At 39.3% G+C, this 23977-nt stretch overlaps 2 protein-coding genes across 3 annotated transcripts; one reads left to right on the top strand and one right to left on the bottom strand.

Moving 5' to 3' along the window:
* Positions 1-1413: 1413 nt before the first annotated feature.
* On the bottom strand, positions 1414-3600 carry h3f3a (H3 histone, family 3A). Its single transcript, XM_046835265.1, has 4 exons — positions 3458-3600; positions 2413-2553; positions 2037-2190; positions 1414-1769 (listed from the first exon to the last, which is right to left on the bottom strand). Exons 2-4 carry the CDS (start codon positions 2538-2540, stop codon positions 1641-1643), a joined length of 411 nt encoding a protein of 136 aa, XP_046691221.1. The 5' UTR covers positions 2541-2553; positions 3458-3600; the 3' UTR covers positions 1414-1640.
* Positions 3601-5820: 2220 nt separating this feature from the next.
* Positions 5821-22982, top strand: unkl (unk like zinc finger). Of its 2 annotated transcripts, XM_046834762.1 has the most exons (16): positions 5821-6013; positions 6870-7079; positions 9843-10019; positions 12911-13044; positions 13155-13290; positions 13399-13516; positions 15974-16058; positions 16142-16308; positions 16803-16991; positions 17677-17739; positions 17864-18041; positions 18352-18444; positions 18544-18777; positions 20171-20343; positions 20568-20825; positions 22380-22982. In XM_046834762.1, exons 1-16 carry the CDS (start codon positions 5949-5951, stop codon positions 22533-22535), a joined length of 2436 nt encoding a protein of 811 aa, XP_046690718.1. In that variant the 5' UTR covers positions 5821-5948; the 3' UTR covers positions 22536-22982. The 2 variants fall into 2 exon arrangements, with proteins under 2 accessions (XP_046690718.1, XP_046690719.1); XM_046834763.1 differs by lacking the exon at positions 16803-16991.
* Positions 22983-23977: the final 995 nt, after the last annotated feature.

The raw sequence follows: 23977 nt of genomic DNA, 5'->3' as shown, positions 1-23977 counted from the left end.
CAGTTCTTTCAATTAACTCACTCAAGTAGCCTAATAAACATCACATTACAGACAGACCCTAGGGAGACTTCCTTATGAGATTTGTGTATGTTCAGGCGCCCACACGCAATCAAGAACATGCTGAGAACCGCCTGGGGAGGTACAACTGGCAGTGATAGGGGGACCAGGATGGGAAGATGTACAAGTGATAATTTAATGAAGAGCTGGTGAGAGCCGTTACTTAAAACAAGTGACGCCAAGATGGAGCCCAGAACCATTTCGGTACGTCCCAAGAGAACGAGTGAGTGCGGCATGTTCATTATGTGCATGTGCGAATAAAAAAAAGACAGGATAACGCATGAACTTGCAGATACAAAGAGCAAGAGCAGAAGGCCAGAGGTCTGATGTAGACTGTGAGAAGTGTGTGACAGGAGGCCTGCAGATGCAGCTGAGACTTGAGAAAGGCTGAAGTTGAAGGACTCTGACGTCACAGATGCTGGCATGGTATGCGGATCTCCATTTTTCGTATGCACAGCCGCTCTTTTGATGTGGTTCGACCAGCTTGAACACCATACTCTAATATTAAAGTGTGCGGGTAAACAGATTAATAAAAAAATGTTGAGTTCTGAATTTGGAATGTTTAAACATATACATACGTTACATACACAAGTTTTACACTAATCATTGTATGAACAAAATATACGTCGACGAATATTCTTCTGCACTGACTCTTGTAATAGAGGCTGAGATCTTTGATTATGAAAGCGATCTGCAAAGCGAACAGCCTTAAGCTTTTGGTTGCATTAATGCATCAACAGGAGCTCAACACCAATGAGTGCACTGTCAGGGCAAAGCTAATTAATGGATTGTGAATTAATGCATAACTCTAGAGCAGGACATAACAGGGGAATTGATTTGAATAATTGAACCAACCTGCAATTACATTTGCATATTAATTTTCACTGGAAAAGAGGAAGAAATTTAATTTAGGATTTCAGACAATCAGCAAAAGGTAGCAGGCAAGTCTGTGCTCACTACACTGCAGATATAAAGGTTGTAAAATGGGTAGAAAGTAAAACTCATTTTAAAGCTGATCAAAAAAATAAAATAAAGGCGACAAAACGACACGCAATGCAATCAAAGCACTTGCAACAAATCTGCAAGACACATTTAGTTATATAATCCTGACCTCTAGTGGGCGAGTCAGAAAGTACATCTACAAGCTAATCGGGTCAGAAAACTAGTGATGTTATGCAGATTTTTTTTTGCAATTTTAAAGTTTTTTTTTTTTTTTGGAAGTTTCAGAAAGATCTGTTTCAGAAATCATACCTTAGCCACAATGAGTAATCCAGAATTCATGCCATCGAAGACACTGACATTAGCCAAAAACTTGATAAAACTACTTATCTTAAAAAGTAAAGAACTGGAGACCAATTTGAGGTAGTGAAATTTTATTAACAACCCAATAATCAATGTAAAAAGATAAATATCGCAGCATGCAAACTAATGCTACTCTACAATGAGCACTGCTAAATAGTAAATACACATTATGCACCAGAAACCTGAGTCTGTAGGGAATGTTTTACAAAATTTATGTAATTGGTTAAAATCCACTGCTTGAATGTATGCTTAACAAAAACTTAAAAACAAGATGAGGTTCATTATGCCCGTTCCCCTCGGATTCGCCTTGCCAGTTGGATGTCTTTGGGCATGATGGTGACCCTCTTGGCGTGAATGGCACACAAGTTGGTGTCCTCAAACAGGCCCACAAGGTAAGCCTCACTAGCTTCCTGCAAGGGGAACACAGTAACCCTGATTAACTCAAATTAGTCCAGATGAAATCAATAACTCCGTATGCACCTTTTTTTGCTTCAATTTTGTTATGACACCAATTCCATATTTGAACAACCCTGGAACTTAGGATTTAAATGAGAATGGGACTGAGAAATGTCTCCACTGTGGGACGAATAAAAAGGTATTCTCTCACCATACTACAGATCACTTTTCATGAGGGGATAAATTGAACGACCAGGACATGAAGCATAAGAGAAAAGCACCTGAAGTGCACCGATGGCTGCACTCTGGAATCTCAGGTCGGTCTTAAAATCCTGTGCGATTTCCCTGACCAGACGCTGAAACGGAAGCTTGCGAATGAGCAACTCCGTTGACTTCTGGTAACGACGGATTTCTCTCAGAGCGACGGTACCAGGCCTGTGAAGACAAAAACAAAACTCGTATGGTAGCTCAGCTTAAGAGTTTCGTTACTTTTATATACGGCAATTTCCCCTACACATTTTTCAGTCTCAGTAACCTCCACACAGCTTGGTGTGGATCTAAAGTCTGTCTCGCATGAAACTGGTCCATGGTGCAAAAAAAGGGGGGGTTGAGGAGCGCTGATCAAAGTAGTGTGTAGATGGATAGCAAAGTGTTCACCTGTATCTGTGAGGTTTCTTAACTCCGCCTGTAGAGGGCGCGCTTTTCCTCGCTGCCTTTGTGGCCAGTTGCTTCCTGGGCGCTTTCCCACCAGTGGATTTACGCGCAGTCTGCTTAGTACGAGCCATGGTTTCTCACAGGCTAAAAAAATAAACCCAACAACAATTATTTCCACACAAAAGCTATACCCCATTAGAGCCTAAACAAAAAGTAAAGCTCTCCATCCAGGCAGGTCATTTGTGTTTAGTCCAAAACTGACCTATTTCAGCCCAAAAGGGACATAATTATCCACCCTGACCAGACAGTCGCTTAGAAATTGTGTCGCAGACAAACAAAATGGCGGACGGTCTTTTTTATGCTTCCTCTTCATATCAATAATAACCAGCTAGACTACTACCTAAAGACAAACACGACGAATACCACTGTAAAAATAAAAATAAACACCACACAGCCTGGACTTAAAAAAAGAAAGCTTTAAATTCATAAAATTAAACGACTTGTATTTAACCTGAAAATCATTTCAGGGTAAATAGGCAGCTAGCTACTAGGGCTAACCACCTAAACAACAACAATAACAACCAAACAACAAACACTTCCGGGTACATTTCGTTTTGTTTGTAATGACCAAATAAACATTGGACTGGTCAAGCAAAAAAAATTATTATAAACATTAGTTTTATTGTGAATAACCGGTTACTATGTCAGTATAACCCTGAACCAGTCACCCCTCATTGTCCAAAATGGCGGGCAAATAAAAACAGCGCCGGTTAGTCCTATTCAAATCCAAACAAACCAAAACACACACAGCAAATAATTAATTTAAAAAATGAAGATAATTAAAAGTAATGCCAAAAAAAGAAGAAAAAAAAAAACGCCATACATACCTAGAACAAGTACAAAAACATTAATATATATTATATAGCTCCCATTTCCAGCTTCAAATATAATTATATACAGCTCATGACAATGTAAACCATTTCCGGGTATCTTACCGAAAGTCTTAAATTATATTTGCCCCCAAAATATATTTTCTTAATTTCCTTACTTGGTTTCTCCGGTTATCAGTGATCTGTCACCACCCAAGTTCCGACGTAGAAATAATGAGTTTGTGACGCACGGCATTTATACTGTCAGAGAGACACCAGCACCACGTGACCCGAGAAAGCTCCGCCCACAAACACCCCCCTTCCCCCTGCGTTAAGACTGTATACAGGAAGCACGGCAGGGAAACATGCGCCTGGTGTTACCGATAAATATAATAAAATACAATAAAATAACCCATCGTTTGCTCGTTCATTAAAGACCTCATTATTTACTTTACTACGTTGATCCCCACACTTTTTTTTTTTTTGCTTCACGGACCACCTTCACGCAATAATACGCGCAATAACGTGCATATTATTATTATACATATTATATGATTTGATCGTTAATTACTTGGCATATAAAAATAACATTTGCGAGTTTAATTTATGGATGCATTAAAAAAAAAATGCGATTGAAACAAGTGCGGAAAAATTGGCACAGGCGGAAGTGCTCTTAAAAAAGAATCTCTAAAATTGAAATCAATTAGCAATTAACGTTTTTTTATTTTTCCTGTGCGGCTCGGTACCAAATGATCCGGTTCCGGTTCAAGTCCGATGAATTAAACACTAATATCATGTTTGAGCGTTAAATTAGGCTGCTATTGTGCATTTGTGAAGGTTGATTTTGGACTGGAAACAGCAGTGTATACATGGCATGCTATTATGCTTAGTTACAAGGCTGTAATACATGTAAACTGTCAGATCTTTCTTGCTGAATGCTCCTTATAAAAAAAAACAAAAAAAACAATGCTCAGCTACTACACAGTATGCACTATTTGACCATCACATCCATATGTGCACCTTCAAGTTTCAATCACACAGATGTTTCGAATTGTATGTTATAGTGTAATTCCAGGAACTAAAAAAATCCAAATCCTCTTCCAGTATTATAACACACGCATGTACATGGAGACACTGATGACTTGAAACGACAAGCAAACCTTCACCAACAACAGTGCCAGATCTCACTAATTCTTATATCTGAATGAACACAAATCCACACAAACACACTTCAAAATGTAGTGGAAATCAAGTTATGTATAAACAATATTCTGTTCACCAAAACTGATAGACACAGGAACAGTTTCTTTCCCCGAACAATCAGCCTCATTAACAACTGACCATAATTATACATTATTATCTAATGACTTATTATATATATATATATATATATATATATATATATATTATATTATATATTATATTATAATTAATTATACATTACTGATCTGTCATATAACATGTATCCCTATTTAATACTCACACTGTCCAAACTGTCTCACATTGTCTGTTTTTGTCTTGTATAGTCCAAGCTGAATGTATAGTTTTTATTTATGTCTATACTTTTGAGAGTCACTAACAGCTGGAACCAAATTCCTTGTGTGTGTAAACACACTTGGCCAATAAACCTGATTCTGATACTAGTGAAAAAGTTTGAATACACCTTCTCCTTCAGTGTTTGTTCTTCATTTTTATTATTTACAACACATTAATATTGAAGTAATGGTTTATTTTTTCCACAGTTTGACCATGAAGGCCTGACTCACGAAGTATCCTCTGATCAGATGTTGGAATATGTCCGTCACTTGAACACCAGGAATCATTTATGTAAATCAGTGTGTTTTTTTATTTTTTGACTAGCAATTCTTATAAACTTATCTTCTGCAGCAGAGGTAGCTCTTAATCTTCCTTTCCTGTGATGGTCTTCATGGGAGCCTGTTTCATCGTAGTGTTTGTTGGGTTTTGGAGTCTGCACTAGGGAGTACATTTTAAGCTCTTGAGATTTCTTCAGTATCAATATACGATGTTGAAAATGATACGGTTCCTACCTAATAAAGTTCACGTTGGACGATGAAAATTTATATTCTCCTGTATAATTAAAAATACTTAGCTACAGTGTGTGCACTCGTTGCAACCATATGTGCACCTTCACCAACATGTTAGCAACAAGTTGTATGTTCTAGTGTAACAATTTACAATCAATGGAACCAGGAGATCCAAATCTGTTCCAGTATTACAGTGTACATGGAGACACAGTGTGTTAAACTTGAAGTAGAAGCCCCACTGATCACCTTTTGGGATGAACTGAGCATGGTCATCTTAGTGGCATCAGAGAGACTGTAGATTAAGGTCGATTGATGGGACCTGAACAGATGAACATTATGGTTAATAAACACAGAGCAGAACAGAAGAGGTATATTGAGGTATTCAAATCTCTCTGCCTTTTATATACACACATTTTATATATATATATATATATATATATATATTAATGTGTGTGTGTGTGTGTGTGTGTGTGTGTGTGTGTGTGTGTGTACGTACCCCTTCATTAGCTCACTCTGGCCTCAGAGCGGCGTTGTGAGAGCGCGAGCGCGAGCGCAGGAGGGGAGAGGAGGGGCGCGAGGACGCTGGGCTCCAGCCGCGCATGCGCCGTTATTGTTTTGACTGAAAATGCCGTCGGTTTCGAAAACGGCGGCGAGCGCGTCTCCTCAAACCGAGAAACCAACCCACTATACGTAAGTAAAAGTGCACGCTTGACGGGCAAAAACGCGTTTTTCTATAAAAGAAAATACGGTACCTTTTTTTTGGTAGTCGGCCGCTCGGTAGTAATGTGCAGGGCTTCGTTCGTACTGCGTTCCTTCGCGCGTTTAAATATGGTGCTTTTCCCCCCGTTTCTGAATTCTTTCGTATTCACGCAAAACGGCAAAGAAAGAAGAAAAACAACCAGACAAACACACTGACATAAAGCCGCTTTCACGGCACGGGGTGTTATACTAATTCTTGTCGAGAAAACGTAAAGTGTTTTCCACCGAAAGTGTGTATTGTGTAAAAAGAAAGCTGGCTGGAAACATGGTTTCAACAGCAACAACGCAAATCGGGCAGATGAAGCTTCTCTTCCCTTCCCCTCGGCCCGAAGTGCAGCGGTTTGGTTTTTCTCCTCCTCCTGATATTTACGCTGCGCTGTTTGCGTACGCCATGCGCGCGTCTCCGGCCTGCACGTCCCGCATCGTGCGGAACTTCGGTCCGTGATCGCGACTTGCGTTACAACACGATTACGTTGGAGCTCTTGTTAAATATCCAGGCGCAGCTTCTGAACCGTGAGGAAACTTGCTCGAAGGATCTCACGCTGGTGGTTCCTACTTTCACAGTAGTTTGTTTATAAAGTTCAATCCAGAAATATAAACAATAAACCCTGGTGTTGTGGTATGTGTAGCGTGTTCGATGTGTTGCAGCGTTTTTCCTGCTCCTTTTCTCCTTCTGTTGCTTCTTCTGCTCCTCTCTCTCTCCTTCTTCTGCTTCTTCTGCTGCATCTGTTGCTTGTCTGCTGTTTCTGCATCTACAGTGAAGTCTCTCTGCTCTGTCCCTTGGCAGATATCTGAAGGAGTTCAGGACCGAGCAGTGCCCGCTGTTTCTTCAGCACAAATGCACCCAGCACAGACCCTTTACCTGTTTCCACTGGCATTTCCTGAACCAGAGGAGACGGAGACCGATCCGGAGACGAGACGGCACTTTCAATTACAGTCCCGACGTCTACTGCACCAAGTACGACGAGACAACGGGCATATGTCCAGACGGAGACGAGTAAGTTTGCACGGACACCGTTCTTTTTTTCCGCATCGGTGCAGCATGCACACGGTGCTCATCTGTGGTACCTGTAGTACCTGTGGTACCTGTCACCCGGACCGCTCATATCGAGATGTTGCGCGCGTGCGAGTTTACGGAGTTGCTTCGTTGAACATTGTTGAGACATTATCGAGACGTTGTTGAGACATTATCGAGACATTGTTGAGACATTGTTCGGAGGGTGCACGCGTGCACACACCCCTTTGTGTGTGTGTGCTCGAGCCATACTAAATGTGTATTTATTATTATTATTATTATTATTATTATTATTATATATTTTTTTGTCTCGTCGTCACGTGTCCAAATCGTGGCTGCGATTTGAGCTTCGAGAGCGCACGCGTTTACTCGAGCGCACAAATCAAACAAGGAAGTGAAGTTGGTGTTATAGTTTTGTGTGTGTGTGTGTGTGTGTGTGTGTGTGGGGAGGAGGGTGGGGTGGGGGTATGTAGCAGAGATCTCTGCTAAGGGGAAAAAAAACAAAACCCAGGACACACCCCCCAGAGTTCTGCCTTCTGATTGGCTCTCTTATTCACGTAGACTTTTCTCATTGGTTCACACTGGTCATGTTTACTACTTGGCACGAAATGTGTGCAGGGAAGTCCCATATACCAGTTTATTATTATTATTATTATTAGGTGTGTCAATTGCTTTGGGTCCATTGACAGTTTGACTGAATAAAAAGTTGTATATTATGATTAAGCAGTGAAGTTTATTGCAGATAGATAGATAGATAGATAGATAGATAGATAGATAGATAGATAGATAGATTTCAAGGTAATAAGTTCAAATCCCAGCCACACCAAGCTGCTACTCCTGGGCCCCTGAGCAAGGCCCTTAACCCCATAGCTGCTCAGTCGTATGAATGAGGTCAATGTATAAAGGCTAAAGAAGGATAAAGGCGTCTGCCAAATGCCACAAATGTAAATGTTTATTCTAAATGCTCCTGTTTAATGAAAAAATACATCATCAGACAACATCAAGTGCTTGATCTCACAAATGATCTTATAGTTGAATGATCACAAATCCCCACAACAGCACTCTAAAATCTAGTGGAAAGCCTTCACAGAAGAGTGGAGTGTATCACAGTAGTAAAGAGGAATAAATCTGGAAATGGGCTGCTCAGAAAGCACGTAGGTGTAAACATACTTTTGGCTGTTTAATTTACTTTGTACTATTTCTTAGCACACAAAGGCAGTTTTATGTTTCGGAGGTTTATTATTTATTTTCTTTGATGTGTTATGATGTGAACAATGTAAGGCTTCCTGTTCATTGGAATATGGTAGGAAGAAGCATGGAGCTTCACTGTAATCGCTCTCACACATTCATTCATCCAGTAGAAGCAAGCCATTCTGTAATTGCATCGCTGTTACCATGGGAACTGTTGCTACCTACATGAGACGGAGTTTCTATATTTGAGATTATTGGAATAGTAGCATTTTCATCATCCTACTGTAAAGTAATGTCTCGCTTGTATTTCTGCCTGTTTATTTTTTATTATAAAACCTATTGTGTTCTAATCAGTGGCTTAGATCAGTTTTCTACTGCCAGCTTTTATTCTAAAATGCACTCCGTGATAAGTGTGTAAACCACAGGTTCTCATTTATTCAGTAAAGATCTAAATGAAGTGTTAGTGATGCACTCCTAATGGGAGTATGTTTTATTTGCTACATTTCATGTGTCTCTTTCCCAACTCCTATTTTGGTTAAAAAGTATTTTTTTTGTAGATGGTGAACAGAAAGCCATTTGTGATTTGTCATATGTGTGTTTCAGAGATTTTCCTACATGTAATTGTGTAATACTGGGTTTTCTCTAGCAGAATGAAATCCAAGTCTTCCTCTAGAAAGTTTAATATAACATGTCACACTGAAATGTATATTTTAGGCTGCCATGCCATTCAATGCCAATATTTCATAAATGTGACACTGGTCATTGCGTTTTCTTTTTATTAATTTGAACAATTGTTCCCCCTGTCATCCAGGGATCATGAGTTCGGGGGGAAAAATCACCATGCATGTGCTATGGAAAGTAAATTCCTGACGCTCAGAACAAGATTTGGTACTTTTAGCAAAAAAAAAAAAGAAGGGATGGCAAACCTTCTTTCTCTTACAGCGGTATTCGCTAATCATCGCTATCAATGAGCTCATGCAGGTGCATGTAGGATACTGCTATCCTTTAAGTTTGTTACACCACAATGGGTCAACAATTAAAAAAAAAAGAAGCGGTCATAAGGCGTGTTTGTTAGCTTTCAGTTCAGGGGGAGATCTGCCCACCAGGGGGGAATTGAGAGTGAAAAATCAGCAGGAAAAATTTACACATATGCAGCGTGTTGCCATTTAAAATAAGGTTTTATGTCTTTTAAACTGCTCTGATGTACACACCACTGAGAAGAATGCTGAAAGTACTGTCTGTGAAAGAACATGGAGATTTAATACAAACATGTGACTTGTTTTAAAAACTTATATATAACCACAAAAAAACCTTGTTTCAGAGATGTTTAAGTTTTAATTTTTGGAAGTTGCAGTGGGAAAATTGCCAGCGAGAAATCAGTGCAGTTGAAAGGAATCGGTATTTAAACTCATGGCTTTGGGGTTATCAGTGTTGCATTCTGATATTGATTGCGTATGCATAACTTCATCATTTGCATAGTTTAAAAGAAACAAAAAAAACAAACAAACAAAAAAAAACCCCAAATGTGGTTCTAACAATATCTCCTGTTTTCAGCTGCCCTTATTTGCACCGGACCACTGGTGATACAGAACGCAAGTACCACTTGCGCTATTATAAGACTGGCACCTGCATCCATGAAACAGATGCCCGGGGGCACTGTGTAAAAAATGGTCTCCATTGCGCCTTTGCTCATGGACCTCATGATCTCCGGCCTCCAGTCTATGATATCAGGTAAGTGCAGTTACTTCTCTAACTTGTGCTGTATTGATTTAAGTTGGTGGTTGGTTGTAGGATTCATATTTGAGAACTGAAAACAATATGATTTTCACTTTTGTTTTTTATGTACAAGGTTTTATGTGCCAGTTTGAGACTTATTTCAAGGACGTTAGAATTGCCCTTCATGATGAATAACCCACTGTCTATAGTTACTATAGATTGTCATTATGATAAGCTTTTGCACAGTAAGGCCATAGATACTAGTTGTCGTTACAAAGTCGGTGGCTTGAACCACGGACCCTAAGAGTGAATAATTGGTGTCAACCAATCTGTGATGATCACAAATGTTGAGCTCATAAAACTAGGAGCTACTAACCATAAAGACTGTATAAGACTGCAGAAAAAACATTACTTAATCTTATACTCCAGTACTCATGTTAGTTCTCACTCTCCAGTGTTCTGTATTGTTGAAAGATTTATGATCACACTCTTGATGTCACCCAAATGAGGATGGGTTTCCCTTTTGAGTCTGGTTCCTCTCAAGGTTTCTTCATTACATCTCAGGGAGCTTTTCCTTGCCACAGTCACCATGGCTGCTCATCAGGGATAAATACACACCATTCACCTTAACTGTTGATTTCTGTAAAGCTGCTTTGAGACAATGTCTGTTGTGAAAAGCGCTATAGAAATAAACTTGACTTGACTCAACCACACGATGGTGGAGAAAGTAATTTTTTTTTCCATTGGTAAAAAAGAAGATTCTACAATAGCCCATAGTTAAAATCAGGGTCATGTAAAAAAAAAAAACAAACAAAAAAAAAAAAACACAACAACAACTGCCCTGATGATCCATAAGCTCACAGAAGTTTTATTTAGAAACAGATCACTAGTAGTTTGGGCACAAACACAAAGGGGCTGTTAGTGGACATGATTGGGTTGGATCTGTTTTGGAATCTCAAACTGAGAGATTACATGAAACAGTGCTTCAGGCTACACTCTTCACAGAGCCACTACTTTGGGATACAAAGTTCTGTAATTTGAACCCTGATCCCAGTGCGGTCCAGACTAATTGCCTAATACGATTCAAAGCAATTCTTCCAAATGGAAAACACACACACACGTGTGTGTGTGTGTGTGTGTGTGTGTGTGTGTGTGTGCGCGTGTGTGTGTCTTTTTATATATATATATATATATATATATATATATATATATATATATATAATATATGTGTGTGTGTATATGTATGTATGTATGTATATAGACACACAATACTAATGTACAGCACTGAAAATGCCCAGACAATGCAAACATGTCCTTAACCTCTAGGTGTCCAATCATGTATAGTCCTCTGGGGAGGAGAAGGAAGGACAGACAAACATAGGTCTCCAATGATGACTGCTTTTGGGTCAGCCAGTGTCTGCAGTAGCCAAGGAACATCTGGGTGAAGTTCAGGGGGTGGTGATTAATTTACTCAATTTCTCTATTTCTGTAAAACATGACTCTTGAATGGTAGACTCGTGGCAGCCTGGTAGACCTCTCCAGTTAGAAGACCCTCAATGCAGGGCTTCTGTTTACCGTTTAGCTAGCCACATACTGGCGTTGGGCCAGAAACACCTCTTCATCCACATCATCCTGGGGTATCAAGAGAATGAGGCTGAGGCACTTTACCATTTGCCTTATCTTTTACTATTGCTGCTGCCGATTGGGGCACCATGAGGGGCACTATGCCAGTGAAATGTCTTTGAAGGAGCTTGTGGGTTTCGGCACTGGTTAAACTTAAATTTTGGCAGTACACCGCAGTCTGTGTGAGAGTTTATAAAATATATGATCATAAAATAAAGAGCATGTGAATGCATGTTATTCCTATATCATGTCCCCAAACACAACCCAGTGAGCAGAACCACACCAAAATGCCACGACCTTCTACAGAGGGTCATTGTAATATCAATAGCAGTGCTCTCTGGTCTTGTGTGCTGAGCAGCATTATTTTAATTTTAAAACTAATGAGCACTTGATGCAGAAAGCACTTGCTCAACATTTCAGCTGGATTAGTGCGAAGAAGAAATGGCATTGCTTCATCAGAAAAAGTAGCATGGTGTCGAATGTGGAGGCATCCCGAGTAAGAAGAATTAAAGCCTCAGTAAATGCCCGATATTAATTAGTGCACTTTAGATCAGCGGTCTATAAATTCTGCCTATCCTATTTTTGTCACCTAAATTAGGGGCAAGGGAAATAAATGGAGGACAAGTTTTCAGTGCATTGAAAATCTTGGTAGAAATGTAAAAAAAAAAAATCAACTTTGTTAATCATCAAAGCATCATGTGTGTAACTGCAGGTTCTGATGGCATTTCCTGAAGTATTCTTTTATTTATTGTTTTGAAATGGCAAAAGGAGACCGTGAAGTAAGTCAAAGACGGAAATAACAGACTTGCTCACTGAACCAGGAAGGACTGAATGCCGAAATTGAAAATCCTGTTTCTGTAGAAGCAGGGGATTTCTGTAGTAGCTTCCCTAATGCAGTGTAAATGCTCTGCAGGCAGAATGTTTTCTATGACGATTGCAACTTCTTTATGGATCCCTCCAGCAAAAATCTTTTTTACTGTTGATTGACACATAATAGTAAATAGTCTGTTAACGTTATAGGCAAATATATTAATACTGAAATATGTTGTTGCAATTATGCGGCAAATATAAGAGAAAATGTGATTCACTGGTTGAGTAACCAAAAAATAAATAAAAAATCAAGATTTAGATATGCGGTCTTGCAGTTGCCTAGCAACTGGTATGTGGAAATTGGGAGTCGCTGCTGCATCTTTGTTTGAGGTTTTCACCTCTACAGCTCAAGAGTCGCTGGCTCTGAATGCATGTTGTGGAGCTGGTCTGATTTGTACGACTCTCATCCACAGAGAAATACAAGCACAAGAAGCTTTGCAGAATGGCCAGTTGGGTTCTGGAGACGGAATCCCAGATCTGCAGCCGGGAGTTCTTGCCAGCCAGGCCATGATTGAGAAGACTCTTATTGAAGATCCTCGATGGCAGGGTGAGGCCTCATTAAACACTACGGACATGAACGTGAGCTGTATAAATTCATGAGAATCATGAAGATGTGCCTATCTGTTCAAAACTTTCCTGTTTATCTTGTTCTTTCAGACACCAATTTTGTTCTGGCCAACTATAAAACAGAGCAATGCACCAAGCCCCCTCGTCTATGCAGACAAGGCTACGCCTGTCCCCATTACCATAATAGTCGAGATAGAAGACGAAATCCCCGCAAGTTTAAATACAGGTAGGGGCGGATTCGCCGCCGCAAATAATCATATAATCACATGCACAAAAACAAAAGATTGCATTGGACATGTGTGAGCATGGACCTGACACCTTGGGTTTCTGACAGGTCAACTCCGTGCCCAAGTGTAAAGCATGGTGATGAATGGGGAGAGCCATCCAAATGCGAGAGTGGAGACAGCTGTCAGTATTGCCACTCGCGTACCGAGCAGCAGTTTCACCCTGAGGTTAGTACAAAGCTCCTGTCAACTTATTTCCAGATTCAGATTTTTACTACGAGCTGTGAAGGATTTAGAATTCATTGCAAAAGCTAGCTGTTTGAGATGCTAGCGGATATCTCGGGTTCACAAGAACCACCAGAACCGGTTTCAGGTTTATTGCAACCAAAGAAACCAAAGTGACCCTTTTTCTGTTTAGTCAAAATCACACTAGTATTTTTTAACATTTTTATACACAATGTAGTAGATAAATAATTGCTAATACTGTTTAGTGCATAAAAAACACATTTCTTTAAATGTGGAAAAGTTATTCTAAACAGCGCAAGGAAAGTGAATACGCAGATGGGATGTAAGTTTTCTAATCATGATCTATTGGTAGTATTGTAAAAAGTCTAATCACTTGGGTAAAATAATAAATCCACTCACACGACTCGTCTTGAATATAGATATATCTACATTGTGTGTGTGTGTGTGTGTGTGTGTGTGTGTGTGTGTGTGTGTGTGTGTGTGTGTGTGTGTGTGTGTGTACATACATGAGGTATTTTCACCCGGAGGTTATTTCAGCTGAAGCATGTCTGATCCCCATATCCCACTTTTTCAAAATTGCAATCGCTTCTTATCATGTGACTGTCATCTTTTGTACTAAAACAAGAAATAAAATAAAAAACAATTGTGAAGGGAATATACACTGGGAAGACATGATGGAGCAAAATAACATCGACTCATGTCGTGTTTATCTTGATTTTTTTTTGATGTTCTTAACAACCATTTGGCTTAGGCATACCAAATAACTTCATATAAAAGCAATATTACTGTGCATACAAGCTGTTCTCACACTCCCACACAAAGAAATAGGTGGTAAACCGGGTTCAGGGATCTGCAGTGCATGAGAGCAGATGGATTTGTTATCCTGGGACTTTTTTTGCGACACTCATTGGCTGTTTCTGAGCACTGTTCTTCAGACGAGAAAAATAAAACAGGCTTAAAATATCCGAGTCTGTGATTGCTTGCTTGATGGTGAACATTCTAGAAGTGGAAAAATGACAGTGATTGGATAATCGGGGCTAAAATCTCTGTAGCGTGCACTGTGCTGAAGGTGATGATTGAGTCAAATGCAGCAGTTCCTTCGAGTAAAGTCAGATTCATCAATATTTTAACATATTTCAAGTAATAGTATTTAAGCGCTCTATTATAGTCCATGAAATTTTGGATGGATGTATTAAAGCTGTAGGTTTGCACTTTCATATTTATATATCCTATGTATTATTTAGTTTCAGTATTCTGTGGTAGATAGCATATTTATGCACCTGATAGTGTGCAGTCCTAGTACCAGTATGTGTTGGAACTACATTAAACAAATGAAATGAATGTTTAGAACTTTCTTCTATTAAGCAATTGGCCCCGTTTGTGCCATGAGTTGTATTATGTTCCATTGTATATTGTGAGACTGTGGTTACGTGTCCAAGAACTCCAAATCCAAAAGTATAGCTGCTGAATGCTAATGCTAATAATGTCCAGACAAAACACAGTTACATCAGTTTTGAGTAAAGCTGGTCTACTGTAAATAATCTCTGAGACATCTGGGGACACTGATTAGTGTTACTGTAAACAATTTAGGGAGGTTGTCCACAAACACCAATGAGCAACTTCACACCAAAATATTTTGAGTTCTTTGTAGTGTACAAAGTAGTAGAAGAGAAACTGCATGTTTCAGATTAAAGGCCTTCATCTGTTGTTCAGACAAAGTGCTTCTAAAGCTGTAGGAGGTGAAGGCAGGTAATCTTTGACGAAGCTGCTCTCATGGCGCTCTGCGACATGTTTACTGTGTACATTCAGTCATCTCCATTACCTGCTTTATCATGGCCAGGGTCTTTGTGGCTTCAGTTTTTAAATTTTGAGAAACCGATATGAAGAAGTCTGTTAGAAAATATAGTGTGCAGGTAGTAGGTAAAATAATAGCTGTGACACCGAGTGACATTGGGTTATGGAGTGTACAGGAGTGATTGTTCAGAGCAGGGTACAGTGTATCAAATGTATTAATTGAAGGTATTATCGATATCCCACAAAAGTGAGTACAAACCAAACCCCCACACACACACACACACACACACACACACACACACATTTTGTCAAGGGACTATAGAAATGAAACTTGCGATGTATATTAAAGTAGTTAGTGTGCAGCTTGTGTAGCAGTACAGATTTACTGTCCTCTGAAAATAACTATACATACAGCCATTATTGTCTTATGTGGACTGGATTTGAACTTCCTGCTTTTAAAATGACCTCACGTCCTGTCTGAGATTCATCTTCAAGCCCCAAGGCTGAATGAAATTTATCACGACTGCCATCTAAGTCTGGAATTTATTGCCATTTATCTCTTACATGGACATCAAAATAAATTGAGCTTACCTTTAAACTGTGAACTTTGATGGTGAAAAAAAGTTTCAAAATCTGTTTCTGCAGATATACAAGTCAACAAAATGCAATGACATGAAACAAACTGGATACTGTCCAAGGGGGCCATTCTGTGCTTTTGCACATGTTGAAAGTAAGTAATTTTTGTGCTTGTTTGAGAATTTGCAAGCAATAAAAAAAAAACCTTCTCATCTAAAGAGTTTGTGTGTTTCTTAGGAATTCCTTCTACCGAGGAGACCATGAACACTTTGCTCACAGCAATGCAGTCCAGCTCTCAGGCCAAGCTGGGATGCCAACAATATCCTGAGTGTCCCAGCAGTGACTGGAGCAGCAACATGAATTCCATCAGCAGCAGCTCAAGCAACAACGGGCAGGCGGCAAGCGTATGTGTCTGCCTGCTCACACACACACACGCGCGCACACACACACACACGCGCACACAAACACCTGCCACAAAGCTCCTGGAGTGCTGAGGGAAAGAGAACGCATTTAAACACACAGCGGTCACTACACGGCAAACGGACAGATTACTGATTACACCAAAGTACTGGAAAAGCTCTGTTCTTGTTGTTTTAGTCAAATTTTGTTGTTTTGTTTCATTTGGGTTGGTTTGTTTTTTTTGTTTTTGTTTTGTTTATTTTTCCCTTTTGTTGCAGTCTGTAGGAACAGTTGCACACTTTCAGATTCAAACGAGAGCATTTTAATCTGAATTAGGCCTACGATTATTATATCAATTTGACCAGGTCAGCAGCCCAAATCACTACTAATGCTCCCTTAGGAAGAATTAGAAAGGAAATGAACCGAAGGCTGCAGACTCAGGCTATTTGGCCACATCTGAAAGTCCTCCATTAAGCTCCTCTGTGCTTCTCTTCTTCAGGTGTCATGCTCTAATAGTCCAACTGTAACATCGCGCTCAGGAAGCACCAGTTCATTGTCCCCAATTGGACCCATCGGCAGGCCCAAAAGCTTTACTAATGGTAGCTTATGTTCAGAGTCCACCACGTCCAGTGTTTCGTCTCCGACTTCTAACTATCCTAAAGCTCCGGGCTTTGAACGGGAGGACCAGGTATTCCACGACTCGCTTCTCTTTTCGCTCTCTGAAAGGGCCTTTCCTCCAGAACTGCAGACTTGGCCACACTGCCAGCTTTTCTTTTCTGTTTGATTTTTTTTTTTATTTTCCACTTTATTTCTCTATTACTGACACATTTTGGGATTCCACCTTCGTGTTTTGTTCCACTAGTACACCGACTATTACTTACATTCTCACGTACTACATATGCAGTATACTGTGGATAATTTAATTCCTTTAACTCGTATTTCTCTAAACAGTGTGCAAATAAAATACATATAAGCTTACCCTAATGCAAAACTCTAGCTTTGGTAAGGCATAGACTTGCACAAGTATCATATTCTTTTGCCTTGGTATACCTCCACAGTAGATTTGAAATAAAACGATCACATTTTTATTGATCTGAGAGACTGTGTAAAAATGGCTCTGCAGCTATTTGTGCAGTATACTTTGGTTAAACGCTTTCATTTAAGTTGAAAGTTTATACTTTAATGCCAGTTTTTTGCCTAATTTCAAATCCAGTTTGGAGGTGTATCGGGAACAAGAGTACAGAAACTGACAGAACTGAATGTTTGTTTGTGAACAGTTTGCATAATTTGTATATCTAACAATATGATTCACTGGCAAATAATGGCTTTATTAGTATGCTCTAACGTTATTCAATGTGGTTTTCTAATTTTAGGCTAAGAACCAGAGAGGATTGGGGGGAGACAATAATCAGAAGTTAACTGACCAAGATAAGCAGGTGAAGACCTGCAGTTCTCAGCCTTACAAATGACTATTTATAGCTAAATGATCTCAAACTGCGTGCTGGTGTGTACAATTTTCTTTCACAATAAGTCACCTTAACAGCATGTTATTGTCTACAGAGCCACAGCAGCATATTTTCTGTGGTGAACCCACTGGCATCCAGCATCACATCAAGCATCACATCCAGCTTAGCTTCAAGCATTGGCTCTGACAGCTCCTCTCCCACTACATTATCAACCATGAATGCAAAAGCTACCCCTTTCTATCCAGGAAGCAATACGGTTGAGTCAGTCATAGGTATGTGGTGAACCTATTTATATATGAAAATTCTTTTTAATTTCCCTGCTCTGTACGAGAGGAAGTGGTTTAGGGTGACATGTAGGGCACAGGTCTGTGTAGGGTACTTATGATGCACTGCGCAGCACAGGGTAAGTAGAGGGGCTGCCTTTCGATGTTACAAAGCTGTAAATGGTCTCAATAAGAAATGATTTATTTGCCAGGAAAGTACAAAGCATTAAAGCTGATATTTGCTGATTGTGCTTTACACGGTCTGACTAGTGAAACTGAAATACTGAACTCCTTGTTTTTTTGTATATAATTTTCTTAGGATCTGCACTTGACCTAAACTTCAATGACATCAGCGTTGCCTCCCTCGATAAAGACCTAGAGGACCAAGACAATAATGGCTTTGGGATAACAAGTAAGAAAATACAGGAAATGCTGGTATCATGTCTATTTGCAGATGCCTGATGTCCCGTATGAGTTTTCCTTCATATTAAAACTGTTTTCTCCTCTGTAGGTCAGAGGTTATTAGGAGGCTCTGATCCCGTCAACATTCCTGGCTCTCTGGCGCGGTGTTCATCTCTGCATTCCTCCTCCTCTCTGTCCGCCTCCCCCCTCAGCTCTCTGTCCCAATCATTGTCCCAGTCATTGCTCAGTGGAATGGCTTCTCAGCAGAGCCAGACACAGGGCTTGCCAATCAAAACCGAGCACAGCCTGCTAGGGACACCGACGTCTACTCAGAACTCTTTAGGTACAGAAAACGTAACTCGTGCAAATCGTGTGAAAGAGTATGCCCAAGGTTTCATGTTGTCTACACTCGAGATATTTAAATCACTTGAAGGGCATGAATTTTATCATTGTAAAGTAGTAATTCACTATCAGAATTCCTGTGGCCACATTTTAACACTCACTGACTGGTCTCTTTTAATTACAGGGTTTCTGCAGGGTCTGAAAAGTCTTAAATTCACTGTTTATTATAATTTAATTATTAAATAATTTTAAATGTTTCCACAGTAGTTTAGAATGTTTTTATATGTTAGTTTCGTTGGTGGTGTTCTTTCTTTCGCAATTCCAAATATAATTTGCTGTATTACGAATAAGATCAACATGCACCAGCCAATCCGCTTTCTGTTATTGGCACGGATCTTTCTTGGATTGTCCCACAAACATGAAAATGGATATAATTTTTTTTTTTGGCTATGGGGAAGTGCAAGTTTAGCGATACTTGGCTTGAAAAAATGCATTTAGGGCTTGATTAAATAATTAGTTTGGAAGATTGCAGACATTGATGTAATGCAGGGGTGCTCTTACTTTTTTTGGCTTACTTTAAAAATGCCCAAGTCAAAAGGACCTACCTACATTAAAAAAAAAAAAAGCTGAAAAGAGTGTGTGTGTGTGTGTGTGTGTGTGTGTGTGTGTGTGTGTGTGTGTGTGTGTGTGTGTGTGTGTGTGTGTGTGTGTGAGGCACAGGTTAACTTTAGTTACGAATGAATATGAAGAAGTTTGTGGCATCAGGTAGCAAATATGTACATCTGCCTTTAAAAGATGTCCAGAAAGGCTGACCCACAAGGGTGAAGCCCACACTTCAATGCCAGTATAAAAACCCAGATGGAAGTTTGCAGGTGATCACCAAGCTTTTGCAAGAGTGTTGTCGAATGTTTTACTGTTCAGCCATAATGACTAGTGTGCTGTACAGAGGGAAACGTTGTGCAACGTGGGGGTGGCAGCACCATGTTGTGGAGCTGTTTAGCTAAATTGAGTGATGCTCTTCAGAAAACAAACGTCATTCAGAAAGGGAGATTATGAGGACAGTTACCGTAGGCCGTGACCTGAATCCTGTAGATTATTTGTGGACTGAGCTGAAAAAGTGTGTGTGAGCAAGGAGGCCTACAAACCTGGCTGAGCTAATCCAGTTCTGTCAGCAGAAACGGGCAACAATTCCAGCAAAGAATTGTGAGAAGTGTCCATTTGAGCAAATATCAAGCAGTCTAAAAGTGCAGTCCCACTATACATTACTAACGGATGTAAACTTTTACTCAACAGAAAATCTAATGATAAATAAAAGCTGAGCTGCTTTATCATATTTCCAAGATGTTCTTAATTTTTCACGTTCTTGCCTTTTCTTTTAATGCTTTCTGTGTTAGGGCTGAATGGTGGCGCTGGAGGCATATGGGACTTTATGAGTGGTAGCCTTTCCCCAAGTCCATCTCCAGTGTTCAGCTCAAGCAGTGCAGATTTGGCCCGACTCCTTCGTGATCTGGACGAGGCCAAAAAGAAAATCAAACAGTGGGAGGATGCTTGGCACCAGGTCAAACAGGTAAGGGACAATGGATGGATATTTCAAGAAGCATTTACTAAACAGACGCTTGTTCAATCTTTAGATTTCTTTTTAAAACACATTAACAGTCTGAATAAATAAATGTCCACAAGTAAATACATTTCTCTAAACAATACTGAAAGACTGAAAACGCTGAAATATTTACACAAAGAAGTGTCTGAGAATATTATTCATCTTTAATCCTCTTGGTGATTTCGATAAAGGCATGTGAAGCGTGGCAGAAAGATGCGAAAGATGCAAAAGAGCAAGCAAAGGTAGCCGAGGCAGAGCGTCAGCTGGCCGAGCAGAAGCGCAAGGACTGCGATCTCAAACTGAAAGAGCTGCAAGGAGACTTTGACACGATTTGTCGTTCACCCAGCACGCCTCTGCTGCGCAGCTACGGAGACCTGGACCAGCTAACACTGCCAAAACTCCACTCCATCCAGAACCAGCTGCGCTCAGACCTCGACCTAATCGACGGGGTAAGAACACGCCCCCACCACCTAACACTCTTATTTTTTTTATTTTATACTTCTAGGTGCCTTTTTAATTTAACACAAATCAGTTTTGCTATAGCTTTTTACAGAATAGCTTATGAACAGTATATTTTAAAGTTTCCGTTTCCCTTTTTATAATTTCAGTCCTTCGTATCTCAAGCTAAAACAAGATTCGAGTAAAATCTGATAATCCATGTTAGATTAGATCTATTGGTCTGTCGTTTCAACATTTGCTTATAAGGAAGACTCGCCGAAAATCTGACTTTTTCTATTGTATCCTGGTCAATGTCACATTTTCTTGAATAGAAATGTATAAATAATGCAACATCTTTTAAATTTAGTTTTAGAATAAACAATATGTCCAGATTTCACCAATTTGAAGGCGTATCCCAGATCTCTTCACTACTGCAATAGATACATGTCTAACGGTATTACCGTAATTTCCGGACTATTAAGCGCACCCATATATAAGCCGCTGAATTTGACAAAGATTTTTATTTTGAGCATAAATAAGCCGCACCTGTCTATAAGCCGCCTACATGTGGTTTCATGTCTACACTGAAACTAATGAACTTTACACAGGCTTTAATGAAAGACAGTGTCTGTTACACGGCTTGTATCTAAACAGTAGCCTTCCAAGAAAGTCATTGTTCACTTTCTTCCTCCTTCCTTTCACAACAATTTCTCTCTCGAGTTTATCTTTTGGCATCGTCGTGCGTTTAAAAATCACCATCGGTGAAGCTTTTCTCCCGATGCCGTGCAGCTCAGAACACAGGTGAAGTGCGTTTTTTTTATGCCCGGTTGTTTTCAGCGTGACGAATGATTCGCATTTCCTGATGACAGTCCGAGTGAGTGGCAGGTCAAATATCAGAGGAACCTCATCCATATGTATGATGTGGTGCGGCCCGATTCATTGGGAGCGCATCTGATTTTAATATAAAGAATTTTATTGGTTCACCTGAACCCGTTCAGCAATTTCATTGGTCTAATGTTATGGGGCTCAGTTTTTTGGTTTGAAGTTTGTGAAACCGGGAAAAACCCAGGAAAAATCCATAAATTAGCTGCTTCATTGTTTAAGCCGTGGGATTCAAAGCATGAGAAAAAAGTAGCGGTTTATAGTCCGGAAAATACGGTAATTTGAAAACGCTACATTCATGCACACAAGCTTGTACACATAAAGCCGTGGTCACGCTACATTTTTCCTACACCATGCAGATTTGTTAAATTGTTCATTTTGTATCATTTAAAAGCGGGATAAAGTGCGACACTGTTATAATCAGCGTTCCTTCATCCTGCATATTCTGAAGAGGCAACTTTGTGAAACATCGATGTCTTTATGTGACGCAAATCGATAGGTCACAGGTCCCCAACCTCAAATTTCAGGTCGCAGCTAAACGCAAAATTTTAATAGTATGACACGTAAAACAGTGTAGTGTGACCGCGGCTTGCGATTACTGCACTTGACTTTGTACATAACACAACTGTGTTGGACTGACCAATCTAACATGTGACTCTCTCTTGTTTTTCCCTCCAACACAGGTCATATTTCAGCTTCAGTCAAAGAAATGTATAGTTTGCCAAAAGCATGATCGTTGCATTGTACTGCAGCCTTGCCAACATTATGTACTTTGTGAAAACTGTGCACCTAGTAAATCAGAATGTCCTTACTGTAAGACGAAAATATTGAAGTGGTGATGTACAGCTGTTTAAGGTACTATTTAAAGATCTAGCCCTTTGAAGAACTACTAATACATATAAACCTTACAGTTTCTACATAGCATTTTTTGGGGTTGTTGTTTCAGTATTTCATATAGTGATTTAAAAATTATAGTTATTAGAATCTAATAAATGGTGTTTGACTGATCTATATAAATCAAGTACTTAAATGCAATACAGGTTTTTATACTAGATACTAGGTCATTTTTATTCAGCATTAAAATTCCCCTTCTGGAATAGATATCCTGGAGTATATATAATCCGAAAGCCCTGATTTGACTGTTAAATTCAGAAATTGTCAGTCAGACATCATTAATGCTACATTACTGTGTGAAGAGAAATGGTTTCTTGTTTAAAAAAAAAAGAAAGCACTTTGTTGACCTGGAAATTGTCAAAGGGTATTTTAGAATAATTTGCTTTAAGCTGCTTTTGTAGAGTTCTTTTTATTTTTAGATTAAATTTTTCCCCCCCACCCTTTTTCCCAGATACGCTAATGTATGAAGCATTTTTTTTGTGTGTGTGTGTGTACTGTGAAACCTATAGTAGACTATTTCACATTTCTCAATTCACAATATAGTATATAGTTAGTCTAAACATATGAAACTGTAGTTAATACTTTTCATTGTTACTTAAATTTTTTTTTTTTTTTACAATCAATAAGTGACAATTATATGAATGCATTTTAGGCATAACCAGCAGCTCAAATATCAATAGGCACATACTGTATGCTAAAGCATTTAGTACCTGTTTTTTTTTTTTCCTTGTCTTTTAGTGATTATTCAGTACCGCATTATGTAGTTGTTTAAAAGGACTTTCAGCCTAGATATGTTTACTGGAACGTATCTGACACTCGGCCACTCACTCTCAAGTGCCTTGTCTGTTCGAATACTTCGGTGTTCGTAAGTTTAGGTTTTTGCAGGTAGTCAGTGATTTTAAAATTGTTTATTTTTGCAAAACAGTATGTAATTCCCATCGCTTTCTCATTACTCTACGAGCGTATACAGATATATACCGGCCCAGCTTAAGTGTTTCCCCAGAACGAATCATTGTCCTTGCTCGCACTCGGGACAGTAAGCTTACATTTTTCTTTCTTTTCCTTTTTCCCCTTCTCTATGAGCAATGGTGCTTTTTGGGTGCAGCTTCAGTATTCAGTAAAAAAAGAAAAAAAAGTCAATCTACAAATCAGGAAATAACCTATTTCTTTGATTACAGATTAAAACAACTGGCTTTTCTTTTCTTTCTTTTTTTGTAATGTTTTGAATAGTAGTGCTCTTTTAGTGTTTACAGGTTACAGAAACAAATTTATGGTGTTTAACTTTATCCTATATAGATTTTTCTCTTTCCAAATTTTGAGGGTGTAATGTGCTTTGGTTAATCTAATTGAATGACCTACTACTGTGTTAAATAGTTAATTAGTCTCT

This window comes from Silurus meridionalis, chromosome 22 (assembly GCF_014805685.1).
Source record: "Silurus meridionalis isolate SWU-2019-XX chromosome 22, ASM1480568v1, whole genome shotgun sequence".
NCBI lineage: Eukaryota > Metazoa > Chordata > Actinopteri > Siluriformes > Siluridae > Silurus > Silurus meridionalis.
This window is presented reverse-complemented; position numbering and strand designations above follow the sequence as displayed.